This window comes from Nicotiana tabacum, chromosome 3, assembly GCF_000715075.1.
Source record: "Nicotiana tabacum cultivar K326 chromosome 3, ASM71507v2, whole genome shotgun sequence".
NCBI lineage: Eukaryota > Viridiplantae > Streptophyta > Magnoliopsida > Solanales > Solanaceae > Nicotiana > Nicotiana tabacum.
Window position 1 is genome coordinate 212,532,827 of NC_134082.1, and position 22,632 is coordinate 212,555,458.

The 22,632-nt window shown below is 35.1% G+C and overlaps 3 protein-coding genes across 3 annotated transcripts; 1 reads left to right on the forward strand and 2 right to left on the reverse strand.

Moving 5' to 3' along the window:
* Positions 1-365: 365 nt before the first annotated feature.
* Positions 366-820, reverse strand: LOC142179244 (uncharacterized). Its single transcript, XM_075248977.1, has 2 exons — positions 599-820; positions 366-515 (listed from the first exon to the last, which is right to left on the reverse strand). Exons 1-2 carry the CDS (start codon positions 818-820, stop codon positions 366-368), a joined length of 372 nt encoding a protein of 123 aa, XP_075105078.1.
* Positions 821-9,738: 8,918 nt separating this feature from the next.
* Positions 9,739-10,257, forward strand: LOC142175473 (uncharacterized). The gene has a single exon (XM_075242300.1). It carries the CDS (start codon positions 9,739-9,741, stop codon positions 10,216-10,218), a length of 480 nt encoding a protein of 159 aa, XP_075098401.1. The 3' UTR covers positions 10,219-10,257.
* Positions 10,258-18,690: 8,433 nt separating this feature from the next.
* On the reverse strand, positions 18,691-21,247 carry LOC107798776 (putative pectate lyase 18). The gene is made up of 4 exons (XM_016621815.2): positions 21,050-21,247; positions 20,541-20,905; positions 19,929-20,449; positions 18,691-19,202 (listed from the first exon to the last, which is right to left on the reverse strand). The coding sequence occupies exons 1-4, from the start codon at positions 21,154-21,156 to the stop codon at positions 18,978-18,980; spliced, it is 1,218 nt and encodes a 405-aa protein (XP_016477301.1). The 5' UTR covers positions 21,157-21,247; the 3' UTR covers positions 18,691-18,977.
* Positions 21,248-22,632: the final 1,385 nt, after the last annotated feature.

Sequence of the window (22,632 nt, forward strand, 5' to 3'; positions counted from 1 at the left end):
TCCTCTTTGGTTTGAAATCTGTAGGATAACCCACTAGTTTGTAACAGACATCCCTAGTGTGTCCCTTATTTTTGCAATAATCACAGTACAACGGGTTCTTTTGCTTGTAGCCTCCAGTGTATGTCTGCCCTGTGTTGTAACCCACAACATTAGCTCCATAACCTGCATCGGAAGCCATTGGGTTAGCTACATGACCTATGTTATACACTATTACCTGAGCTCCTATTTCCAAATTACTGATGCTAGCTGCCTTGGCTCGCTGACTTTCATCCTGCACAGCCATCGCATAGGCTTCATTGATGTTTGGAGTTGGAATCATCAACATTATATGCCTTTTGCTTGAGCAAATGACTCATTGAGACCACTCAAAATTGCACTAGACGTTGTTGTTGAATATGTTCCAGAAATATCTTCGATTCAGGACATGGACATAAAGGAGTAGGTGTCATAGCATCATACTCATCCCATAGGTCCTTCAGTTTAGAATAGTAAACAGAAACTGGCGCCAAACCTTCCTTAAGAGATATAATCTCATGTGACAAATTGTAGATTCTAGAAATTTTCTCTTATCAAAACGTTCCTTCAGATCTTTTCATACATTGCACACAGAAGATCCATAGACTACAGTGCTATAAAGCTCTTTGGTAACAACATTCATTATCCATGATAGCACAAATGCATTGCATCTCTCCCATTGATCATGCAAATTTTGCCCAAAATTCTCCTTCTTACAGGTTCCGTCAATAAATCTGATTTTGTTCTTCGTAAACAGTCCAATTCTTATAGATCTAGACCACAAGTTGTAGTTCTCAGTCCCCATCAACTTGAATTCAATCAGATGCTCTCCCGACGTGTCTGAAGTTCACAAATACAGAGGATGAGTGTGTCCTAGCATAGTCTCAGCAATCAATCCATCATTAACTGCCGTTTTTGCTCTGAATTAAGAACCCTAGCTCTGGGACGACGATCACTGACGAAATGAAAATTGAAAAACGAAGATCGGAGTTGTGAGATTGACAGAGGGAAGGAAGGCACAATGGAATTAAATCGACCGCTCTGATACCATATCAAATTTCCATAGAAGAGGACACGCATGGGGATTTGAGGGAGAGAGAGAGCAATCAGAGAAATCTCCATTGTTATTCACGATTGGAGATGAAGAAGTTAGCTAAGAAAGAAAGCTTTGGTAGTCTGATATACATACAACTACTAATACATCCTATTAGTTAAATTAGTTACTAACTTCTATTTTGTACACTTTAACCCCAAAAATTTTTGTACATACATATACTATCCCGGCTCAATAATGAAAGATTGTACTAAGCGAAGGTTCCAATATGAATTAAACCTAGAACAAAATTTTCATCGACTGCGCAACTCTTTGATTTCACTCTGTGCGAGAATTTTTCTTAAGTTTAGTCGAATTTGATGTTACTATGTTTAGGATCAGAATTAAGATGTAACAAGTAGCTAACTTGTTCGTTAATTTTAAAGACATTGGATATGATTATTTATGGGATTGCTACACAAATAGCCGGCCAAATTCAATGTTCTTTTTCTAGTCGGTATACAATATATATATATATATATATATATATGTGTGTGTGTGTGTGTGTGTGTGTGTGTGTGTGTGTATGTGTGTGTGTGTGATCCATGCTCAGAAATGTGGATCTACACAGGAGCTATGGGAGAAAAAGCAGCCAGTAAAATAAAATAAAAAAAGATTTTAGCCTTTTTCTTGATTTTAGCTTATGAATTTACTCCCTGCGTGTGCATATATGTTATTTGAAAAGGAAATAAAGACTCTACCTTTTATGAGCATCATAATTTAAATCAGTTAATCCTATTTGAGTCGAGATGCAAGTGTTAAAGCTAAACTCACATTTTATCAAGTTTTAAAACAATTATTCTTGCAAAGCTCGGAAAAAGATCAAGTTTAGTCTCAAAGAGGATGGTCTTGAATTTTTATGTATGCTTGCTCTATGGGCATAACTTCAAGTTTAATAAATGTTGTCTATAACTTGTCCCATGGGCAATAATTTTAACTTTTGACCTTAAAGTTCTACGTATGGGCTAGCGGGGGTCAAAAGTTAAAAGACCAACTCAAAAAGTATCATATTTCTGCAACTTTTTTTGGTTTTGGGTTGTGTTGGGTTTTAAGTTTAAATGGACGTGGCAAATAACTGGCTAGATAAAGTAAACAGTGAATCGTATTGGCTATTTATGTAAAGATGCCATATATCATTAATGAGAAGAGGCCCAAAAAGGCCAGTCAAACGATGAATTCATGACTCGCCATTCAGAATGGAGGAACACATAAATACACCCATGAATAATTGGTCAATAAACAGAAGAAAATCCTGTCCATCCTTCTCCATTTACGGTTTACCTTCAATATTTTATTTTTCAATCTGCCAATGAATTTGGCAATGAATTTGGCCTAACACTTGTGTTCATTCTGACCTTTGTCCTTTAACCACCCTATAAAAACCACTCCCCTATAACTCCTTCATTGTCCTCAATCCTTTAAGTTACGCAGTTTTTCTCTTAAAAAAAATTACTGCAAATCTTAAAGGATCATTCTCTCATCAAATCTCTACATTTCCATTCCCCATCAATAAACCAAAAAAATATTTATATACAAAAAACTATAAATAAATAAAAAAAATGGCACGTCAAGTTATTGTTTTGGCTCTCCTCTTTGTTGCCATTGCTGGATTAGCTTCAGCTGCTAATTCCCCAAGTAGCTCCCCTTCTTCATCACCATCATCATCACCATCATCATCCACATCAGCAACATCACCATCATCATCATTATCATCATCGTCATCACCAGCAACAACCCCATCATCATCTCCTTCTGCCTCGACGCCATCAGCAGCTGCACCAAAGAGTAGTGCTAATGACCCCACCGCCGCCGCCCCTAAATCATCCCCTGCCCCTGCCTCTTCCCCTAAAGCCAGTACACCATCATCATCAACATCACCATCATCATCTCCATCATCATCTTCATCTAATTCCTCCTCTTCTGATTCTGATTCTGTTCCAACTTCTTCTCCAACTTCAAATTCCCCTGCTGATGATGAACCCTCATCTCCACCTTCCCCCGACAGCGACTCTTCTTCCCCACCCACCTCCACTACATCTTCGGGTCCCACCACTGACAGTGCCACTCCTGCTGAAGCACCCACTACAGCTAGCACCGCCACCACTATAAAGGTCTCCTATGTTTTTGGGGTTGCAGCCGTCGCTGGATTATTTTTCTAAGATTGTTTAATTATTACGCGATTCATTACTCATCTGACGTTACAGAGCAGAGTGATTAATTAATTCTTCTGTGAATTTTAAAATTTTTGCGGCAGACAAAAGAGAGGAGCCAGATATTGGTGATTCCTCTAATTTTAAATAGTGACTTGGCTCTGTTACGTACCTGTTGAGACTATTTTGATTTAGTGACATGGTGTAAGGTGTCGATCATGTGTATTTTATGTTTTTAGTTTAAATAATACGATCAAATGTACATCTGTGTGTTAATTTGAATAAATTCATTTGCATTAGCTACCCCTTTTTCCAGGGGCATTTGCATCTATACCCGCTTTTTATATCACGTTTTAACTTCTGCCCGTTTTGCAAAAAAAATTGCAAGTCTATCCGTTTTTTCGCATAACTTCAGCATACAGGACTGAAGTAGCAAAGACAATCACGCAAAACTTCAACATTCTAGTAGTCGGGCTTGAAGTTCAGCTCTAGAGCTGAAGTTTTTTGTTTTTTAACTGGCGATTAGAGCTGAAGTTTTTGTTTTTGTAACTGGCAAAATTTTTGTTTTGTAACTGGCGAACTTCAGCTCTAGAGCTGAAGCACCATAATTAGCAGTGATTTTTTAAGAAAAATAATGTACATCTTCTCAGCTCAAACACGAATAAACATACAAAAACTCCAAAATTTTACAGCTCATCTTATTGGTAACTTAAATTTTTCCTAAGACTAATTTGCTGTAAATTTGGAGCAGAAGTACAACTGTCGAACTGTTCAATTAAAAAAAATTGACCTTATAACTAAAGCAGTGTTGCATCTGGAGATAAATACCAGTTTTTTTTGTAACTTGAAGAAGAAAACGAAGGAGGAGAAAGGGGGCTGACGTTATTTAAAAAGTGAGTACAAGTTAAAAAAAATTTAAAAAATAGATATAAATTAAATGGGGGCGACCAATAGGGCGCCCCGTACAATTTTTACCTTTTTCCACGTCAAATTATTACTGGCTCCTCTCTTTGCGCCTTCACTTCACATAGCAGAGAAAAAGTATTAAAAAAAGTTGAAAATAATCATATTAATTAAGCCATAATTTTGGAAGATAGAGTTTTTTTTTACACCAGAGTTTTTCTTTCTGAATATATCTATGACTAATATGCTTGTTAATTTAATTTAATCTAGACCTTTGAAATTTAAATATAACAATTGCCCCTCGTTCAAATAGGTGCTCGTTGTTATAAATAGTTTGTACATTTGATGCTACATTGGATGCCCATGTTGTGAATAGTATAGTTTGTACATTGGATGCTACATTAGATGCGCACGTTGTGAACAACATAGTTTGTACATTGGATGCCCATGTTGTGAATAGCTTAAAGATTAAATATCCTACTTTATGTCCATCATATTTATTTTTTATGCCTATAAAAGGCTATGTAATTGCAATGGAAAAATACACCAAAGTAAAAGAAGAAAAGACTTCTTCCTTCTTTCTACCTCTTCTTATTTATATTTTACTACATTGCTTTTATTTTATAACACGTTATCAGCACGAAACTCTAATTTTATTCTTAACTCCCGCTAAGTTGAGCCATATTTTATTAAGGTATGTATCATTATAATCATTTTATTTATGGCAGTACATATCATATGATCATTGTATGCAGATTACTTGTGCTCTTGGGCATCTTAAATAGTTTAATTACTTTATATTTATTGGAACATATAAATAATGTTAGTCACGTTCAATTCTATTAACACATATATATCAATAATATAAAGTGAAATGAAACAAGTATGTAATTTCTACTTTATGGCAAGAATAAAATGAAATAGTAGATTGTTAACATGATATAACTCTATTTTCATTTCTTTTACCTTAATCGTTTTGTTTTCATTAATTGTTTATTATTATAATTATTTTTCTAACTAATTCATCTTTTATGATAGTTTTCACTATGTCAAATTTATCAAAACTTGAATTTGTGGCACTTGACATCACCGGGAGGAACTATTTATCATGGGTCCTTGATGCTGAAATTCACCTTGACGCTAAAGGTCTTGGAAATACTATTATACAAGGAAATGAAGCATCAAATCAGGATAAAGCGAAGGCCATGATTTTCCTTCGTCGTCATCTACATGAAGGGTTAAAAACTGAATATTTAACCGTAAAAGATCCACTTGAATTAAGGATTAATTTGAAGGATCGGTATGACCACCTAAAATTTACGGTATTACCGAAAGCTCGGTATGAGTGGATACATTTAAGGCTGCAAGACTTTAAGATCGTAAGTGAGTATAATTCTGTTATCTTTAAAGTAAGTTCTCTATTAAAATTATGTGGAGACACTATCACAGATGAGGACTTATTGGAAAAAACTTTTTCTACTTTTCACGCTTCAAACTTGGTGCTACAACAACAATACCGTGAAAAAAGTTTTAAGAAATATTCTGAGTTAATCACATGCCTACTTGTGGCAGAGCAGAATAATACTCTATTAATGAAAAATTATGAAGCCCGTCCCACTGGGTTAGCTCCATTTCCGGAAGTGAATACTGTAGCAGCATATGATAAGTTTGAAAGAAAACAAAATATTATCGTGGTCATGGACATGGTCGTAAACGTGGACGTGGCAGGGGACAAAATAATTATCGTTATTATGGTGGAAATAAATTGGAGAACAATAAGGGTTCTCAAATTAATCATTCAAAAGGTAAAACTAGTATGTGTCACTGATGCGGTATGAATGGTCATTGGGCACGCATTTGTCGTACGCTAGATCATTTTGTCAAACTTTATCAAGCCTCCCTCCGAAAAAAAAAGAAAATAATGTGGAGGCACACTTGACCTTTCAAAATAATGATGATGAAGTAGGTCCCTCAAACAAATATGATTCTAAGGCACATCTTGCATATAAAGATGATGATTTTGGAGGCCTAACAAATATTACTCATTAAGAAGCTGGAGACTTCTTTGAGGATATTGTCTGAAGAACTAATCATCTTACTGGGGAATGAAGCTATAAAAGTTGTTATTTTTATGTTTGCAACTAGTTTATTTTTCTTGAGTGTATTTTCCTAATGCATCATGTGTTGCTAGTTTCTACATTCCTAATGTATTTCTTAATATTTTTTTTGTTTGTCTTTTCCCCAGTCTTCAGTTGGACTCAAGATTAATAAAGATGATATATGTCTTCTGGATAGTGCTACAACATACACTATTTTAAAAGATAAGAGATATTTCTCTTATTTGGTAATGAAAGAAGCGAATGTTAATACAATATCCGGTAGTACAAGATTAATTGAAGGTTCTGGAAGAGCCAATTTATTACTACCAGGAGGAACAAATTTGCTATTGATGAAGTACTATATTGTAGTAAATCTCAAAGAAACTTATTAAGTTTCAAACATATTCGACAAAATGGCTATCATATTGAGACTACAAATGATGAAAAGATTGAATATCTTTATATTACTACAATAATGCCCGGTAAGAAATATGTAGTTGAAATATTACCTGTTCTTTCCTCCGGTTTATACTACACAAGTATTAGCAGGATTGAAACACATGCCGTAGTAAACGAGAAGTTTACTAATCAAGATAATTTTATTATTTGGCATGACTGGTTGGGCCATCCAGGTTCTAATATGATGCGTAAAATAATTGAGAATTCACATGGACATGCAATGAAGAATCAGAAGATTCTTCAATTTAAGGAATTCTCTTGTGCTGCTTGTTCTCAAGGAAAATTAATTTTTAGACCATCAACTGTTAAAGGTAGGATGGAATCCACTGCATTTCTGGAACATATACATGGTGATATATGTGGGCCCATTCACCCTCCATGTGGACCATTCAAATATTATATGATTTTGGTAGATGCATCTACAAGATGGTCACATGTGTGCTTACTATCAACTCGCAATATGTCATTTATGAGATTGTTGGCTCAAATAATAAAGCTAAGAGCACAATTTCCAGATTATGCAATTAAGACAATTCGTCTTGATATTGCTGGTGAATTTACATCCCAAGCCTTTAATAATTATTGTATTTCAACTAGGATAACGATTGAGCATCCGGTTGTTCATGTTCATACACAAAATAGTCTAGCAGAATCATTGATCAAACGCCTCCAATTAATCGCTAGACCAATGCTTATGAGAACAAAACTTTCCATTTCAGTATGGGGTCATGCTATTTTGCACGCAGCAACACTTGTGCGGATAAAGCCCACAAGTTATCATAAAGTCTCCCCATTCCAAATGGCTTTTGGTCAGGAGCCAAATATTTCTCATCTTAGGATCTTTGGTTGTGCGATATATATTCCAATTGCTCCACCACAACATACAAAGATGGGTCCTAAAAGAAGGTTGGGGATATATGTTGGATATGAATCTCCTTCTATTATAAAATATCTAGAGCCGATGACTGGAGATTTATTTACGGCAAGATTTTCTGATTGTCATTTTGATGAATTATATTAGGGGGAGAAAATAAGCAGCTAAAAAAGAAGATAGATTGGAATGCATTATCATTGTCTCATTTAGATCCTCGAACAAATCAATGTGAACAAGAGCTTCAAAAGATTATTCATTTGCAAAATATTGCAAATCAATTGCCAGATGCATTCACTGACCTACCAAGGGTGACTAAGTCACATATTCCAGCTGTTAATGCTCCAATTCGAGTTGATATCCCGATCGGACAATTAATTAAAGCAAATGAGTCTAAGACATGCTTGAAACGTGGTAGACCAATCGGTTCTAAAGATAAAAATCCTCGAAGAAGAAAAGGAGCAAGTGATCAAAGTGAACATAACACAGAGGTAGTGGCTCAAGAAGAGCCCCAAGACATAACAAATGATAAGACCTTAGGTGAGGTCCAGGTACCTGAAAATAATGAGAATGAAGAGATATCAATAAGTTACGTCTCAACCGGAAAAAGATGGAACCGAAATAATATTTTTATCGATAACATTTTTGCTTATAATGTTGTTGTTGAAATAATGCAACAAGATGAGGATCTTGAACCAAAATCTGTCAATAAATGTAGACAGAGAAATGATTGGCCAAAATGAAAAGACGCTATCCATGCAGAGTTAACTTCACTTGGAAAACGTGAAGTCTTCGAACCCATAGTTCGAACACCAAGGCATAAAGCCAGTAGGGTATAAATGGGTTTTTGTGTGAAAACGAAATGATAAAAATGAAGTTGTTAGATATAAAGCGGGACTTGTGGCACAAGGGTTTTCCCAAAGGCCTGAAATTGATTATATGGAGATATATTCTCCTGTAGTGGATGTTATCACCTTCAGGTATCTCATAAATATGGCAGTGCAAGAAAAACTTGATATGCATATAATAGATGTTGTTACAGCCTATTTGTATGGATCATTACACAACAAAATTTTTATGAAAGTACCTGAGGGATTTAAAGTGCCAGAAGCATATAAAAGTTTTCGAGAAACTTGTTCAATAAAGCTTCAGAAATCTTTATATGGATTGAAACAATCTGGTCGTATGTGGTACAATCGCCTGAGTAAATACCTATTGAAAGAATGGTACAAGAATGATCCAATTTGTCCTTGTGTCTTTATAAAAAGGTCTGGACTTGAATTTGTTATAATCGCCATGTATGTTGATGATTTAAATATCATGGGAACTCCTGGGGAGCTTCCAAAAACAGTAGACTATTTGAAGAAAGAATTTGAAATGAAAGATCTTGGAAAGGCAAAATTTTGTCTTGGTCTACAAATTGAGTATATGAAAGATGGAATATTTGTCCATCAATCAACATACACCTAAAAGATTTTAAAGCGATTCTATATAGATAAAGCACATCCATTGAGTACCCCGATGGTTGTGAGATCACTTGATATAAAGAAAGATCCATTCCGACCTCATGAAAATGATGAAGAGCTTCTTGGTACCGAAGTATCATATCTTAGTGCAATTGGGGCATTAATATATCTTGCCAATAATTCCCGACCAGATATAGCTTTCTCAGTAAGCTTATTGGCAAGATTTAGTTCTTCGACAATACAAAGACACTGGAATGGTATTGAAACATATATTCAGATACCTCCAAGGGACCATTGATATGGGTTTATTTTATTCAAATAAATCTAAGCCATCATTGATTGGTTATGCAGATGCAAGATATTTGTCTGATCCACACAAAGGTCGATCTTAGACAGGCTATTTATTTACAAGTGGAGGTACAACCATATCATGGTGTTCGACAAAACAAACTATGGTTGCTACTTCTTCGAATCATGCAGAAATAATAGACATTCACGAAGCAAGTCGAGAATGCGTTTGGTTGAGATCGATAACTCAACACATTCAACAAACATATGGTCTTTCTTCGAAAGAGAATATTCCAACAATATTGTATGAAGAAAATGATGCTAGCTCAATTGAAAGAAGGATATATCAAAGGAGATAGAACAAAACATATTTCACTGAAATTCTTTTTCACTCATGAACTCAGCAACATCACTATCATCATCATTATCATCATCGTCATCACCAGCAACAACCCCATCATCATCTCCTTCTGCCTCGACGCCATCAGCAGCTGCACCAAAGAGTAGTGCTAATGACCCCACCGCCGCCGCCCCTAAATCATCCCCTACCCCTGCCTCTTCCCCTAAAGCCAGTACACCATCATCATCAATATCACCATCATCATCATCATCATCTTCATCTGATTCCTCCTCTTCTGATTCTGATTCTGTTCCAACTTCTTCTCCAACTTCAAATTCCCCTGCTGATGATGAACCCTCATCTCCACCTTCCCCCGACAGCGACTCTTCTTCCCCACCCACCCCCGCTACATCTTCGGGTCCCACCGCTGACAGTGCCACTCCTGCTGAAGCACCCACTACGGCTAGCGCCGCCACCACTATAAAGGTCTCCTATGTTTTTGGGGTTGCAGCCGTCGCTGGATTATTTTTCTAAGATTGTTTAATTATTACGCGATTCATTACTCATCTGACGTTACAGAGAAGAGTGATTAATTAATTCTTCTGTGAATTTTAAAATTTTTGCGGCAGACAAAAGAGAGAAGAGCCAGATATTGGTGATTCCTCTAATTTTAAATAGTGACTTGGCTCTGTTACGTACCTGTTGAGACTACTTTGATTTAGTGACATGGTGTAAGGTGTCGATCATGTGTATTTTATGTTTTTAGTTTAAATAATACGATCAAATGTACATCTGTGTGTTAATTTGAATAAATTCATTTGCATTAGCTACCCCTTTTTCCAGGGGCATTTGCATCTATACACGCTTTTTATATCACGTTTTAACTTCTGTCCGTTTTGCAAAAAAAATTGCAAGCCTACCCGTTTTTTCGCATAACTTCAGCATACAAGACTGAAGTACCAAAGGCAATCACGAAAAACTTCAACATTCTAGTAGTCGGGCTTGAAGTTCAGCTCTAGAGCTAAAGTTTTTTGTTTTTTAACTGGCGATTAGAGCTGAAGTTTTTGTTTTTGTAACTGGCGAAGTTTTTGTTTTGTAACTGGCAAAGTTTTTGTTTTGTAACTGGCAAAGTTTTTGTTTTGTAACTGGCGAACTTCAGCTCTAGAGCTGAAGCACCATAATTAGCAGTGATTTTTTAAGAAAAATAATGTACATCTTCTCATCTCAAACACGAATAAACATACAAAAACTCCAAAATTTTACAGCTCATCTTATTGGTAACTTAAATTTTTCCTAAGACTAATTTGCTGTAAATTTGGAGCAGAAGTACAACTGCCGAAATGTTCAATTAAAAAAAAATTGACCTTATAACTAAAGCAGCGTTGCTTCTGGAGATATACCAGTTTGTTTTGTAACGTGAAGAAGAAAACGGAGGAGGAGAAAGGGGGCTGAAGTTATTTAAAAAGTTAGTACAAGTTAAAAAAAAATAAAAAAAAATATATAAATTAAATGGGGGTGACCAATAGGGCGGCCCGTACAATTTTTACCTTTTTCCACGTCCAATTATTACTGGCTCCTCTCTTTGCGCCTTCACTTCACATAGCAGAGAAAAAGTATTAAAAAAATTGAAAAAAATCATATTAATTAAGCCATAAGTTTTTTTTTACACCAAAGTTTTTCTTTCTGAATATATCTATGACTAATATGCTTGTTAATTTAATTTAATCTAGACCTTTGAAATTTAAATATAACAATTGCCCCTCGTTCAAATAGGTGCTCGTTGTTATAAATAGTTTGTACATTTGATGCTACATTGGATGCTCATGTTGTGAATAACATAGTTTGTACATTGGATGCTACATTAGATGCGCACGTTGTGAACAACATAGTTTGTACATTGGATGTCCATGTTGTGAATAGCTTAAAGATTAAATATCCTACTTTATGTCCATCATATTTATTTTTTATGCCTATAAAAGGCTATGTAATTGCAATGGAAAGATACACCAAAGTAAAAGAAGAAAAGACTTCTTCCTTCTTTCTATCTCTTCTTATTTATATTTTACTACATTGCTTTTATTTTATAACACGTTATCAGCATGAAACTCTAATTTTATTCTTAACTCCCGCTAAGTTGAGCCATATTTTATTAAGGTAAGTATCATTATAATCATTTTATTTATGGCAGTACATATCATATGCTCATTGTTTGCAGATTTCTTGTGCTCTTGGGCATCTTAAATAGTTTAATTACTTTATATTTATTGGAACATATAAATAATGTTAGTCACGTTCAATTCTATTAACACATATATATCAATAATATAAAGTGAAATGAAACAAGTATGTAATTTCTACTTTATGGCAAGAATAAAATGAAATAGTGGATTGTTAACATGATATAACTCTATTTTCATTTTTTTTACCTTAATCGTTTTGTTTTCATTAATTGTTTATTATTATAATTATTTCTCTAACTAATTCATCTTTTATGATAGTTTTCACTATGTCAAATTTATCAAAACTTGAATTTGTGGCACTTGACATCACCGGGAGGAACTATTTATCATGGGTCCTTGATGCTGAAATTCACCTTGACGCAAAAGGTCTTGGAAATACTATTATACAAGGAAATGAAGCATCAAATCAGGATAAAGCGAAGGCCATGATTTTCCTTCGTCGTCATCTACATGAAGGGTTAAAAACTGAATATTAAACCGTAAAAGATCCACTTGAATTAAGGATTAATTTGAAGGATCGGTATGACCACCTAAAATTTACGGTATTACCGAAAGCTCGGTATAAGTGGATACATTTAAGGCTGCAAGACTTTAAAACCGTAAGTGAGTATAATTCTGTTATCTTTAAAGTAAGTTCTCTATTAAAATTATGTGGAGACACTATCACATATGAGGACTTATTGGAAAAAACTTTTTCTACTTTTCACGCTTCAAATGTGGTGCTACAACAACAATACCGTAAAAAAGGTTTTAAGAAATATTTCTGAGTTAATCACATGTCTACTTGTGGCAGAGCAGAATAATACTCTATTAATGAAAAATCATGAAGCCCGTCCCACTGGGTTAGCTCCATTTCCGGAAGTGAATACTGTAGCAGCATATGATAAGTTTGAAAGAAAACAAAATATTGTCGTGGTCGTGGACATGGTCGTAAACGTGGACGTGGCAGGGGACTAAACAATTATCGTCATTATGGTGGAAATAAATTGGAGAACAATAAGGGTTCTCAAATTAATCATTCAAAAGGTAAAACTAGTACGTGCCACCGATGTGGTATGAATGGTCATTGGGTACGCATTTGTCGTACGCTAGATCATTTTGTCAAACTTTATCAAGCCTCCCTCAGAAAAAAAGAAAATAATGTGGAGGCACACTTGACCTTTCAAAATAATGATGATGAAGTAGGTCCCTCAAACAAATATGATTCTAAGGCACATCTTGCATATAAAGATGATGATTTTGGAGGCCTAACAAATATTACTCATTTAGAAGCTCGAGACTTCTTTGAGGATATTGACTGAAGAACTAATCATCTTACTGGGGAATGAAGCTATAAAAGTTGTTATTTTTATGTTTGCAACTAGTTTATTTTTCTTGAGTGTATTTTCCTAATGCATCATGTGTTGCTAGTTTCTACATTCCTAATGTATTTCTTAATATTTTTTTTGTTTGTCTTTTCCCCAGTCTTCAGTTGGACTCAAGATTAATAAAGATGATATATGTCTTCTGGATAGTGCTACAACATACACTATTTTAAAAGATAAGAGATATTTCTCTCATTTGGTAATGAAAGAAGCGAATGTTAATACAATATCCGATAGTACAAGATTAATTGAAGGTTCTGGAAGAGCCAATTTATTACTACCAGGAGGAACAAATTTGGCTATTGATGAAACACTATATTGTAGTAAATTTCAAAGAAACTTATTAAGTTTCAAAGATATTCGACAAAATGGCTATCATATTGAGACTACAAATGATGAAAAGATTGAATATCTTTATATTACTACAATAATGCCCGGTAAGAAATATGTACTTGAAATATTACCTGTTCTTTCCTCCGGCTTATACTGCACAAGTATTAGAAGGATTGAAACACATGCCGTAGTAAACGAGAAGTTTACTAATCAAGATAATTTTATTATTTGGCATGACTGGTTGGGCCATCCTGGTTCTAATATGATACGTAAAATAATTGAGAATTCACGTGGACATGCAATGAAGAATCAGAAGATTCTTCAATTTAAGGAATTCTCTTGTGCTGCATGTTCTCAAGGAAAATTAATTATTAGACCATCAACTGTTAAAGGTAGGATGGAATCCACTGCATTTCTGGAACGTATACATGGTGATATATGTGGGCCCATTCACCCTCCATGTGGACCATTCAAATATTATATGATTTTGGTAGATGCATCTACAAGATGGTCACATGTGTGCTTATTATCAACTCGCAATATGACATTTACGAGATTGTTGGCTCAAATAATAAAGCTAAGAGCACAATTTCCGTATTATGCAATTAAGACAATTCGTCTTGATAATGCTGGTGAATTTACATCCCAAGCCTTTAATAATTATTGTATTTCAACTAGGATAACAATTGAGCATCTGGTTGTTCATGTTCATACACAAAATGGTCTAGCAGAATCATTGATCAAACGCCTTCAATTAATCGCTAGACCTATGCTTATGAGAACAAAACTTTCCATTTCAGTATGGGGTCATGCTATTTTGCACGCAGCAGCACTTGTGCGGATAAAGCCCACAAGTTATCATAAAGTCTCCCCATTGCAATTGGCTTTTGGTCAGGAGCCAAATATTTCTCATCTTAGGTTCTTTGGTTGTGCGATATATATTCCAATTGCTCCACCACAACATACAAAGATGGGTCCTAAAAGAAGGTTGGGGATATATGTTGGATATGAATCTCCTTCTATTATAAAATATCTAGAGCCGATGACTGGAGATTTATTTACGGCAAGATTTTCTGATTGTCATTTTGATGAACTATATTAGGGGAGAAAATAAGCAGCTAAAAAAGAAGATAGATTGGAATGCATTATCACTGTCTCATTTAGATCCTCGAACAAATCAATGTGAACAAGAGCTTCAAAAGATTATTCATTTGCAAAATATTGCAAATCAATTGCCAGATGCATTCACTGACCTACCAAGGGTGACTAAGTCACATATTCCAGCTGTTAATGCTCCAATTCGAGTTGATATCCCGGTCGGACAATTAATTAAAGCAAATGAGTCTAAGACATGCTTGAAACGTGGTAGACCAATCGGTTCTAAAGATAAAAATCCTCGAAGAAGAAAAGGAGCAAGTGATCAAAGTGAACATAACACAGAGGTAGTGGCTCAAGAAGAGCCCCAAGACATAACAAATGATAAGACCTTAGGTGAGGTCCAGGTACCTGAAAATAATGAGAATGAAGAGATATCAATAAGTTACGTCTCAACCGGAAAAAGATGGAACCGAAATAATATTTTTATCGATAACATTTTTGCTTATAATGTTGTTGTTGAAATAATGCAACAAGATGAGGATCTTGAACCAAAATCTGTCAATAAATGTAGACAGAGAAATGATTGGCCAAAATGAAAAGACGTTATCCATGCAGAGTTAACTTCACTTGGAAAACGTGAAGTCTTCGAACCCATAGTTCGAACACCTGAAGGCATAAAGCCAGTAGGGTATAAATGGGTTTTTGTGTGAAAACGAAATGATAAAAATGAAGTTGTTAGATATAAAGCGCGACTTGTGGCACAAGGGTTTTCCCAAAGGCCTGAAATTGATTATATGGAGACATATTCTCCTGTAGTGGATGTTATCACCTTCAGGTATCTCATAAATATGGCAGTGCAAGAAAAACTTGATATGCATATAATAGATGTTGTTACAGCCTATTTGTATAGATCATTAGACAACGAAATTTTTATGAAAGTACCTGAGGGATTTAAAGTGCCAGAAGCATATAAAAGTTTTCGAGAAACTTGTTCAATAAAACTTCAGAAATCTTTATATGGATTGAAACAATCTGGTCGTATGTGGTACAATCGCCTGAGTAAATACCTATTGAAAGAATGGTACAAGAATGATCCAATTTGTCCTTGTGTCTTTATAAAAGGTCTGGACTTGAATTTGTTATAATCGTCATGTATGTTGATGATTTAAATATCATTGGAACTCCTGGGGAGCTTCCAAAAATAGTAGACTGTTTGAAGAAAGAATTTGAAATGAAAGATCTTGGAAAGACAAAATTTTGTCTTGGTCTACAAATTGAGTATATGAAAGATGGAATATTTGTCCATCAATCAACATACACCGAAAAGATTTTAAAGCGATTCTATATAGATAAAGCACATCCATTGAGTACCCCGATGGTTGTGAGATCACTTGATATAAAGAAAGATCCATTCCGACCTCATGAAAATGATGAAGAGCTTCTTGGTGCCGAAGTACCATATCTTAGTGCAATTGGGGCATTAATATATCTTGCCAATAATTCCCGACCAGATATAGCTTTCTCAGTAAGCTTATTGGTAAGATTTAGTTCTTCGCCAATACAAAGACATTGGAATGGTATTAAACATATATTCAGATACCTCCAAGGGACCATTGATATGGGTTTATTTTATTCAAATAAATCTAAGCCATCATTGATTGGTTATGCAGATGCAAGATATTTGTCTGATCCACACAAAGGTCGATCTTAGACAGACTATTTATTTACAAGTGGAGGTACAGCCATATCATGGCGTTCGACAAAACAAACTATGGTTGCTACTTCTTCGAATCATGCAGAGATAATAGACATTCACGAAGCAAGTCGAGAATGCGTTTGGTTGAGAACGATAACTCAACACATTCAGCAAACATGTGGTCTTTCTTCGAAAGAGAATATTCCAACAATATTATATGAAGACAATGATGCTAGCTCAATTGAAAGGAGGATATATCAAAGGAGATAGAACAAAACATATTTCACCGAAATTCTTTTTCACTCATGAACTTCAGAAGAATGGTGAAATAGATGTACAACAAGTTCGTTCAAGTGATAATTTGGCTGATCTGTTCACTAAGGCATTACCAACCTCAATATTTGAAAAGCTGATATATAAGATTGGAATGCATTGTCTTCGAGACATTAAGTAATTTTTCATCAGGGGGAGTAATTACACGCTGCACTCTTTTCCGTAACCAAGGTTTTGTCCCACTGAATTTTCCTGGTAAGGTTTTTAATGAGGCAGCAAGCAATGCATATTATAAATAACTATGTACATTCCAATATTTTTTTTGTAAGTTCTTAATGAGGCACATATCTTACATGGACATCCAAGGAGGAGTGTTATAAATAGTTTGTACATTGGATGCCCATGTTGTGAATAGCATAGTTTGTACATTGGATGCTACATTGGATGCCCATGTTGTGAATAGCTTAAAGATTAAATCTCCTACTTTATGTTCATCATCTTTAATTTTTATGCCTATAAAAGGCTATGTAATTGCCATGGAAGGATACACCAAAGTGAAAGAAGAAAAGACTTCTTCCTTCTTTCTATCTCTTCTTATTTACATTTTACTACATTGCTTTTATTTTATAACACTCGTGAATTGTTTAAAAAAGTTTCAATGAGTAGGAGCTAGATCAATTTACTTAACAAACATATAGGCGGGGTGCCAAATGGCCGGGCTGCGCTGATTCTAGGCAAGTCAAAATGTATCGAGTCAATAAATAAGCGGTTCATTGACCCATCCAAAAGTTACTTGGGCTGAGATGGGCTAGGACAAGATGGACTAAAATTTGGTTCATAGCCCAATACGGGCAACTCTTACCAAGCTTTAATTAAGGTGTATTATTTTCTTATGAATTGCTTAATTACCTTTCGTTATGGTCATATGTAACATATCAAACAAAAAAAATTATTTTAAAGATATTTAACAAAGTTGTTCATGTATTAATTTTGGGCTGAAAATCAGCCTAATTTTAGTTGGGCTAAATTGGGTTAAATCAAGATAGGCCGAGTTCAACAATAGACAGGTCAACGAGCGGCCCAACCTTGGGCGGGTTGGACGGGTTGAGTAAGGAAAGCAATAGAAATACTTACTGATTAATATTTGATGCCTGCACTTCTAGCAGGTGGTTCTTAATCCACAAGTGGTTCATTTTTTCAAAACGTTGAATTATCAATAATAATGTCGAAAGTGATCGTTCATTCCTTTTGTAGCAAAAGGCCATTTCCATGATTGACGGAAAAAAGCTAAGAGAGGAACGAAAAAGGAAAAAATATTGCAAGGGTTGATAAATTATGTGTGAGTAAATTTTCTCACTATTGCAGTGTAGGCTATGGCTTGCCAGTGCTGAACGGACCAATCAATTTCTTATTAATTTGCCACACTTTTTGGTCACTGTGCCTAAATTGACCACTGCAGTCGTAGAAATCCCATGCATGTTCTCATTTAACATCGGATGATACCTTCAAATATACCAATGCGTAACATAGACGTCACTGTTGATCCACAAAGGCCAAGCATGAACATGGTGCAACGCAGTGACGAAACTAGAAACTTTTTTTAAGAGTATATAATTTAAAAAGGTGTTCAATATGTGTTATATATTTATAAAATATAATATTTTATTTATATACACTGTATAATTTTTTGACGAAGGATAGATTGACTACCCTTGTGACATATATATACACGGTAAAATTACTCAAAACTTTCACAAATAAAGTGTTAAGAATTTTAAAGTTTTAATTCATCAAAATTTAAATTCTGAATCCGCCTCAGTTTTGATCATTCATTATATTGGAGGAAGAGTATATATTTGTGAAGACTTTTTAAAAAAAAAAAAAAAAAAACACGAAATTGGGGCACCAAAGATCTGGTTTAAATATATAGTCGTTAAGCATGCAAAAATTCATGATAGTACGAGCTAGTGAACACTTAGTTGCTGTTTCAACTAACATATTAAGGGGAAACAAAGATAGCCACTCTATTGGTAGAGTTATATATCAAGAACAAACTTACATAGGTGAATACTTAATTAATAGTTTGTCCTTGAAAAATTCATGATTAAAAAAAAACGATGAAATATAGTATGCAAAAGGGTACTCCATATTTTGACACTACGTACCACTTTCAGCTTAGTAATAACACTACTTTCACTATCATCATCTAGTAATTACGACTCCCCCCTTTTAAAATAATTGTAGTAGCAACTCGACCAAATATTTTGAAAATTCTAGCTCCGTCTCTGACTAGCAGCGAGAGCCTTTTTTGCAGCCGAGAGGACCGGCGTTTGTGGTCATGGATCCAACCAAGGTAGATGGCCTTGCACTTAAGCTTGATGCCCTAGCATAAGTAGAAGATGATGCACCTGCACCAGTTTGCCTAAAATAGGCACCATTTAACATCAAGTCACCTTCTGACCTCCAGTTCCAGCTTTTCCACTCACTTTCTGGTGCATCCTCATGCTTTGTCACCTGTTAAATTTTCAACTATTTAGTGTAACCTCGGAGTTTAGATTATATATACTATATACTAATAATGTAAAAAGAATTTTTAAACTACCATTGTCACTAAAAGACAACTACATGTAACTGTTAAAAAAAAGGGAGCACTTGAAAATTAAGGCAGATGGTGTAAAAATCACGTATATTAGGTAGTGGAACAACAGTACCATACTACACTGGCGAAGCCAAGCCAGAAATTTTTTCAAAGGTGTTCAAACTTGAAATAAGTAAAAAAAAAAAGATCTGACAGAGGGTATTCAATATATGTTATGTAACTCTAAAACCTAATATTTAACTTATATACACAATGTAATTTTCCGACAAAGAGTGGTCAATTGACCACCCCTAACTAAAGTGTGGCTTCGCCCCTGCTATACCATATGCTTGGTAGCTATATATGTTACTCGAACTCTTCAAAAATATTGTTGGGTGTGTGTCAGATCCTCCAAATTTAGTGTATTTTTGGAGGATCCGACACGGGTGCGGTAACACATTTGGAGAATCCGAGCAACATAGTTGGTAGTACCGTAGCACGTAAGTTTTCACTTGTCCTACTTATATAAGTATATATTATTTTTCATTTTATGTGACGTGGTTAAGAGAAAAGTAATAATTCAGCATATTTTTAAATATATTTCAAAAACCGTGGTAAAAGAAAAATTATTTGACTCTTTAAAAGTGAAACATATGAAGTACCTCTTTACGGAATTTCTGATTGGGAGCAAGAAACCTATTGCCTTGACTATTAATAGTAGGAGCAGCACTACCACCAATGGCATACATTTCCCAGTGGGTATAGTCATTATTCACCACATGAAAATAACCATGTCTACACCTCGGCATTCTCTGCACCAAACCTTCACCAAAATGATTAAAGGCAACTGTAACTTGCATGCCTTTATCCTGCGTAAAAGAATCACTATGTCCCAATAACATGACCTTATCATGATGAGTAAAATAGTTGTTAGAAATTGTAATTGCTGTGGATCCATGAATTGCATCAATTAGACCGTCGTGGCAATTTGACAAGGAACAATGATCCACCCATATATTCTTCCCTCCGAAAATTGAAATGCCGTCTCCGTCGGAAACATCCCACCATCCTGAATGGTGCGGTGAGTCCCTAATATTGCCGTTACCACTCTGCTTGCAGTCGTGTATATTAATCCCGTGTATGATAATGTTCGTGCTGTAATGGATTGTAATGCAAGGACCACCTGAAATAGTCGTGTGGAGTAGCATATTCAGTTATAATAAGAACATAAAGGTTGAAATCATCAAATTTTAAATTCTGGATCTGCTTCTGACCTGAAATGTGAACGCTAGTGCCCCGGCCATCTATGGTCTTGAAAGAGTTCATGACGAGTTCTTGCTTGAGCTGAATGACCATGTCTCTTTTGAAAATGATCCACAAAGGCTCATCTTGTATAACAGCATGTCTTAGGGTTCCGGGTTTAGGGTTTACGGGATCATCGTTCCCTGAGTCAGTGACCACGTAAATTCTTCCATTTCTTCCTCCAATAGCATCCTTTCCGAAGCCAATGGCGCAATCAGCTAAACGTTGGCGATTTTTTTCCCAATTGGGGTCACAACGCCAACAATCATCAATCGGATTTCCTGTTCCACACGACAAATAGCCCAAGTTCCTCCTCGTCAATGAAGCATTGATGCTCCTGCTCAAAACAACACGAATTAACAATAACCATAATCACCCAGTATAATCCCACTAGTGGAATCTCATCTCAAAACAACACGAATTATTAAGCAAAAATAATAATGAACATAAAAGTTTATGTCACTAGTGACATTTGTTTTACCTATGAACTTCTTGTACCACAAGCTCTGGATCTTGGATTGAAGAAACAAGAAGTGGGGTTAGCAGTAGTGTGACAAAAAGAACAAATATGAAGAGAAGACTTGACATATTAATGGGGCTAAACTATAAAGAAGAGCCCTATACTAAGAGAAGTACTAAAGAATTTTTAGTTTAATGGTGTAGAGCTGAGTAAAAGACGAAGAGATGGGGCAGAGCTTATAAAGCAGGGGAAAGCCGGGAAGAATGGCGTGATTAAACTAGAGGTGGGCCACACTTTATCATAATTTCAGATGATGTTTTGCTTCGATTCCCACTTGGTAGTTTTTGATCGTTAGTTTAGTTAATTTTTTTTTCCTTTTTTTCGTGCAATTTGTATATCATGCCCCTTTATAATTTTGAATTTAAGAAAATTATAATCTTTGTAGATCTCTTACGTGTGTTCGGAGAGGAAAGCCTCACATTTGGGGATAATGTGTTCTCTAACAAAGACAACTTCATACCTTAGACCCGAACCTTGTAGAATACCTACCACTCAAAGTACAACTCTTATTTGTAAGATAAAAGGCTGGTGCACTACGTTGCTACTATGTGCGAGCTCCGGGGAAGGGTCGGATCACAAATGTCTATTGTATGCAGTCTTACCCTGCATTTTTGCAAGAGGATGTTTCCACGATTTGACGCATGATCTCCTGATCACATGGAACAATTTTATCAGTTATGTCAAGACTCTCATTCCTTATTTATAAGATAATTTAAACTAATTCCTATTAAAAAAATATACAAAATAGAAAAAAATACTCCCTTTTCTCTTTCTTATCCTCTCTATTCAAAAGCCTATTGTATTTAGCCTTCTGGTATTCTATGTTTGCCTTCCCACCCCGTTGAAAAAAATGATAAAAGCACATGACCCATCTCTAGTAGAGATTAGTAGAAAGTAGAGACTAACATTGCATGTGATTACGGCGACCATAATGGTAATTGGTAAACGAGGAATTTGATTATGCTGCCTCTGCTTGTGAATTCTAAGCTCGTGGGGATTTAATTAACAACAATTATCATTTCAATATTTAATTATACTCTTACAACAGCTGCAGGGTGACTGAAAATTTTCCAGCAATCTGGTTTTTTATATTGAGCTAGAGAAATAAGAAGGTGTCCCGTGGGGTTTTTTTTTTCTCAAAAAGAAAAAAAAAAATGGAAGATAAAATAAGAGTATGGGGGTGAAAGGAGAATGCCACATTGTCTTATGTCTATCACTAAAGACTGAAGTGTGTTATCATCTAACCTAAAAATTTAAATTATTAGAAATAATACACTTTTATTTATTTAATTATTATCTTTAACACATTATAATATGATATAGTAAAAGTTTTTTACACACTCCTTTAGATTACTAGTCCAAAATTAGTGTACACACTTACCTCTAGGTGGTTTAAAACTAGGGGTACAAATGAAACCGACGAACTGCACCAACTCGATAATCCGAGTTAAACCGGAAAAAAAAAATCCGATTATGGTTTGGTTTGGTGTTGGAAAAAAACCGATCATATTTGGTTTGGTTTGGTTTTTAACTAAAAAAGTCAA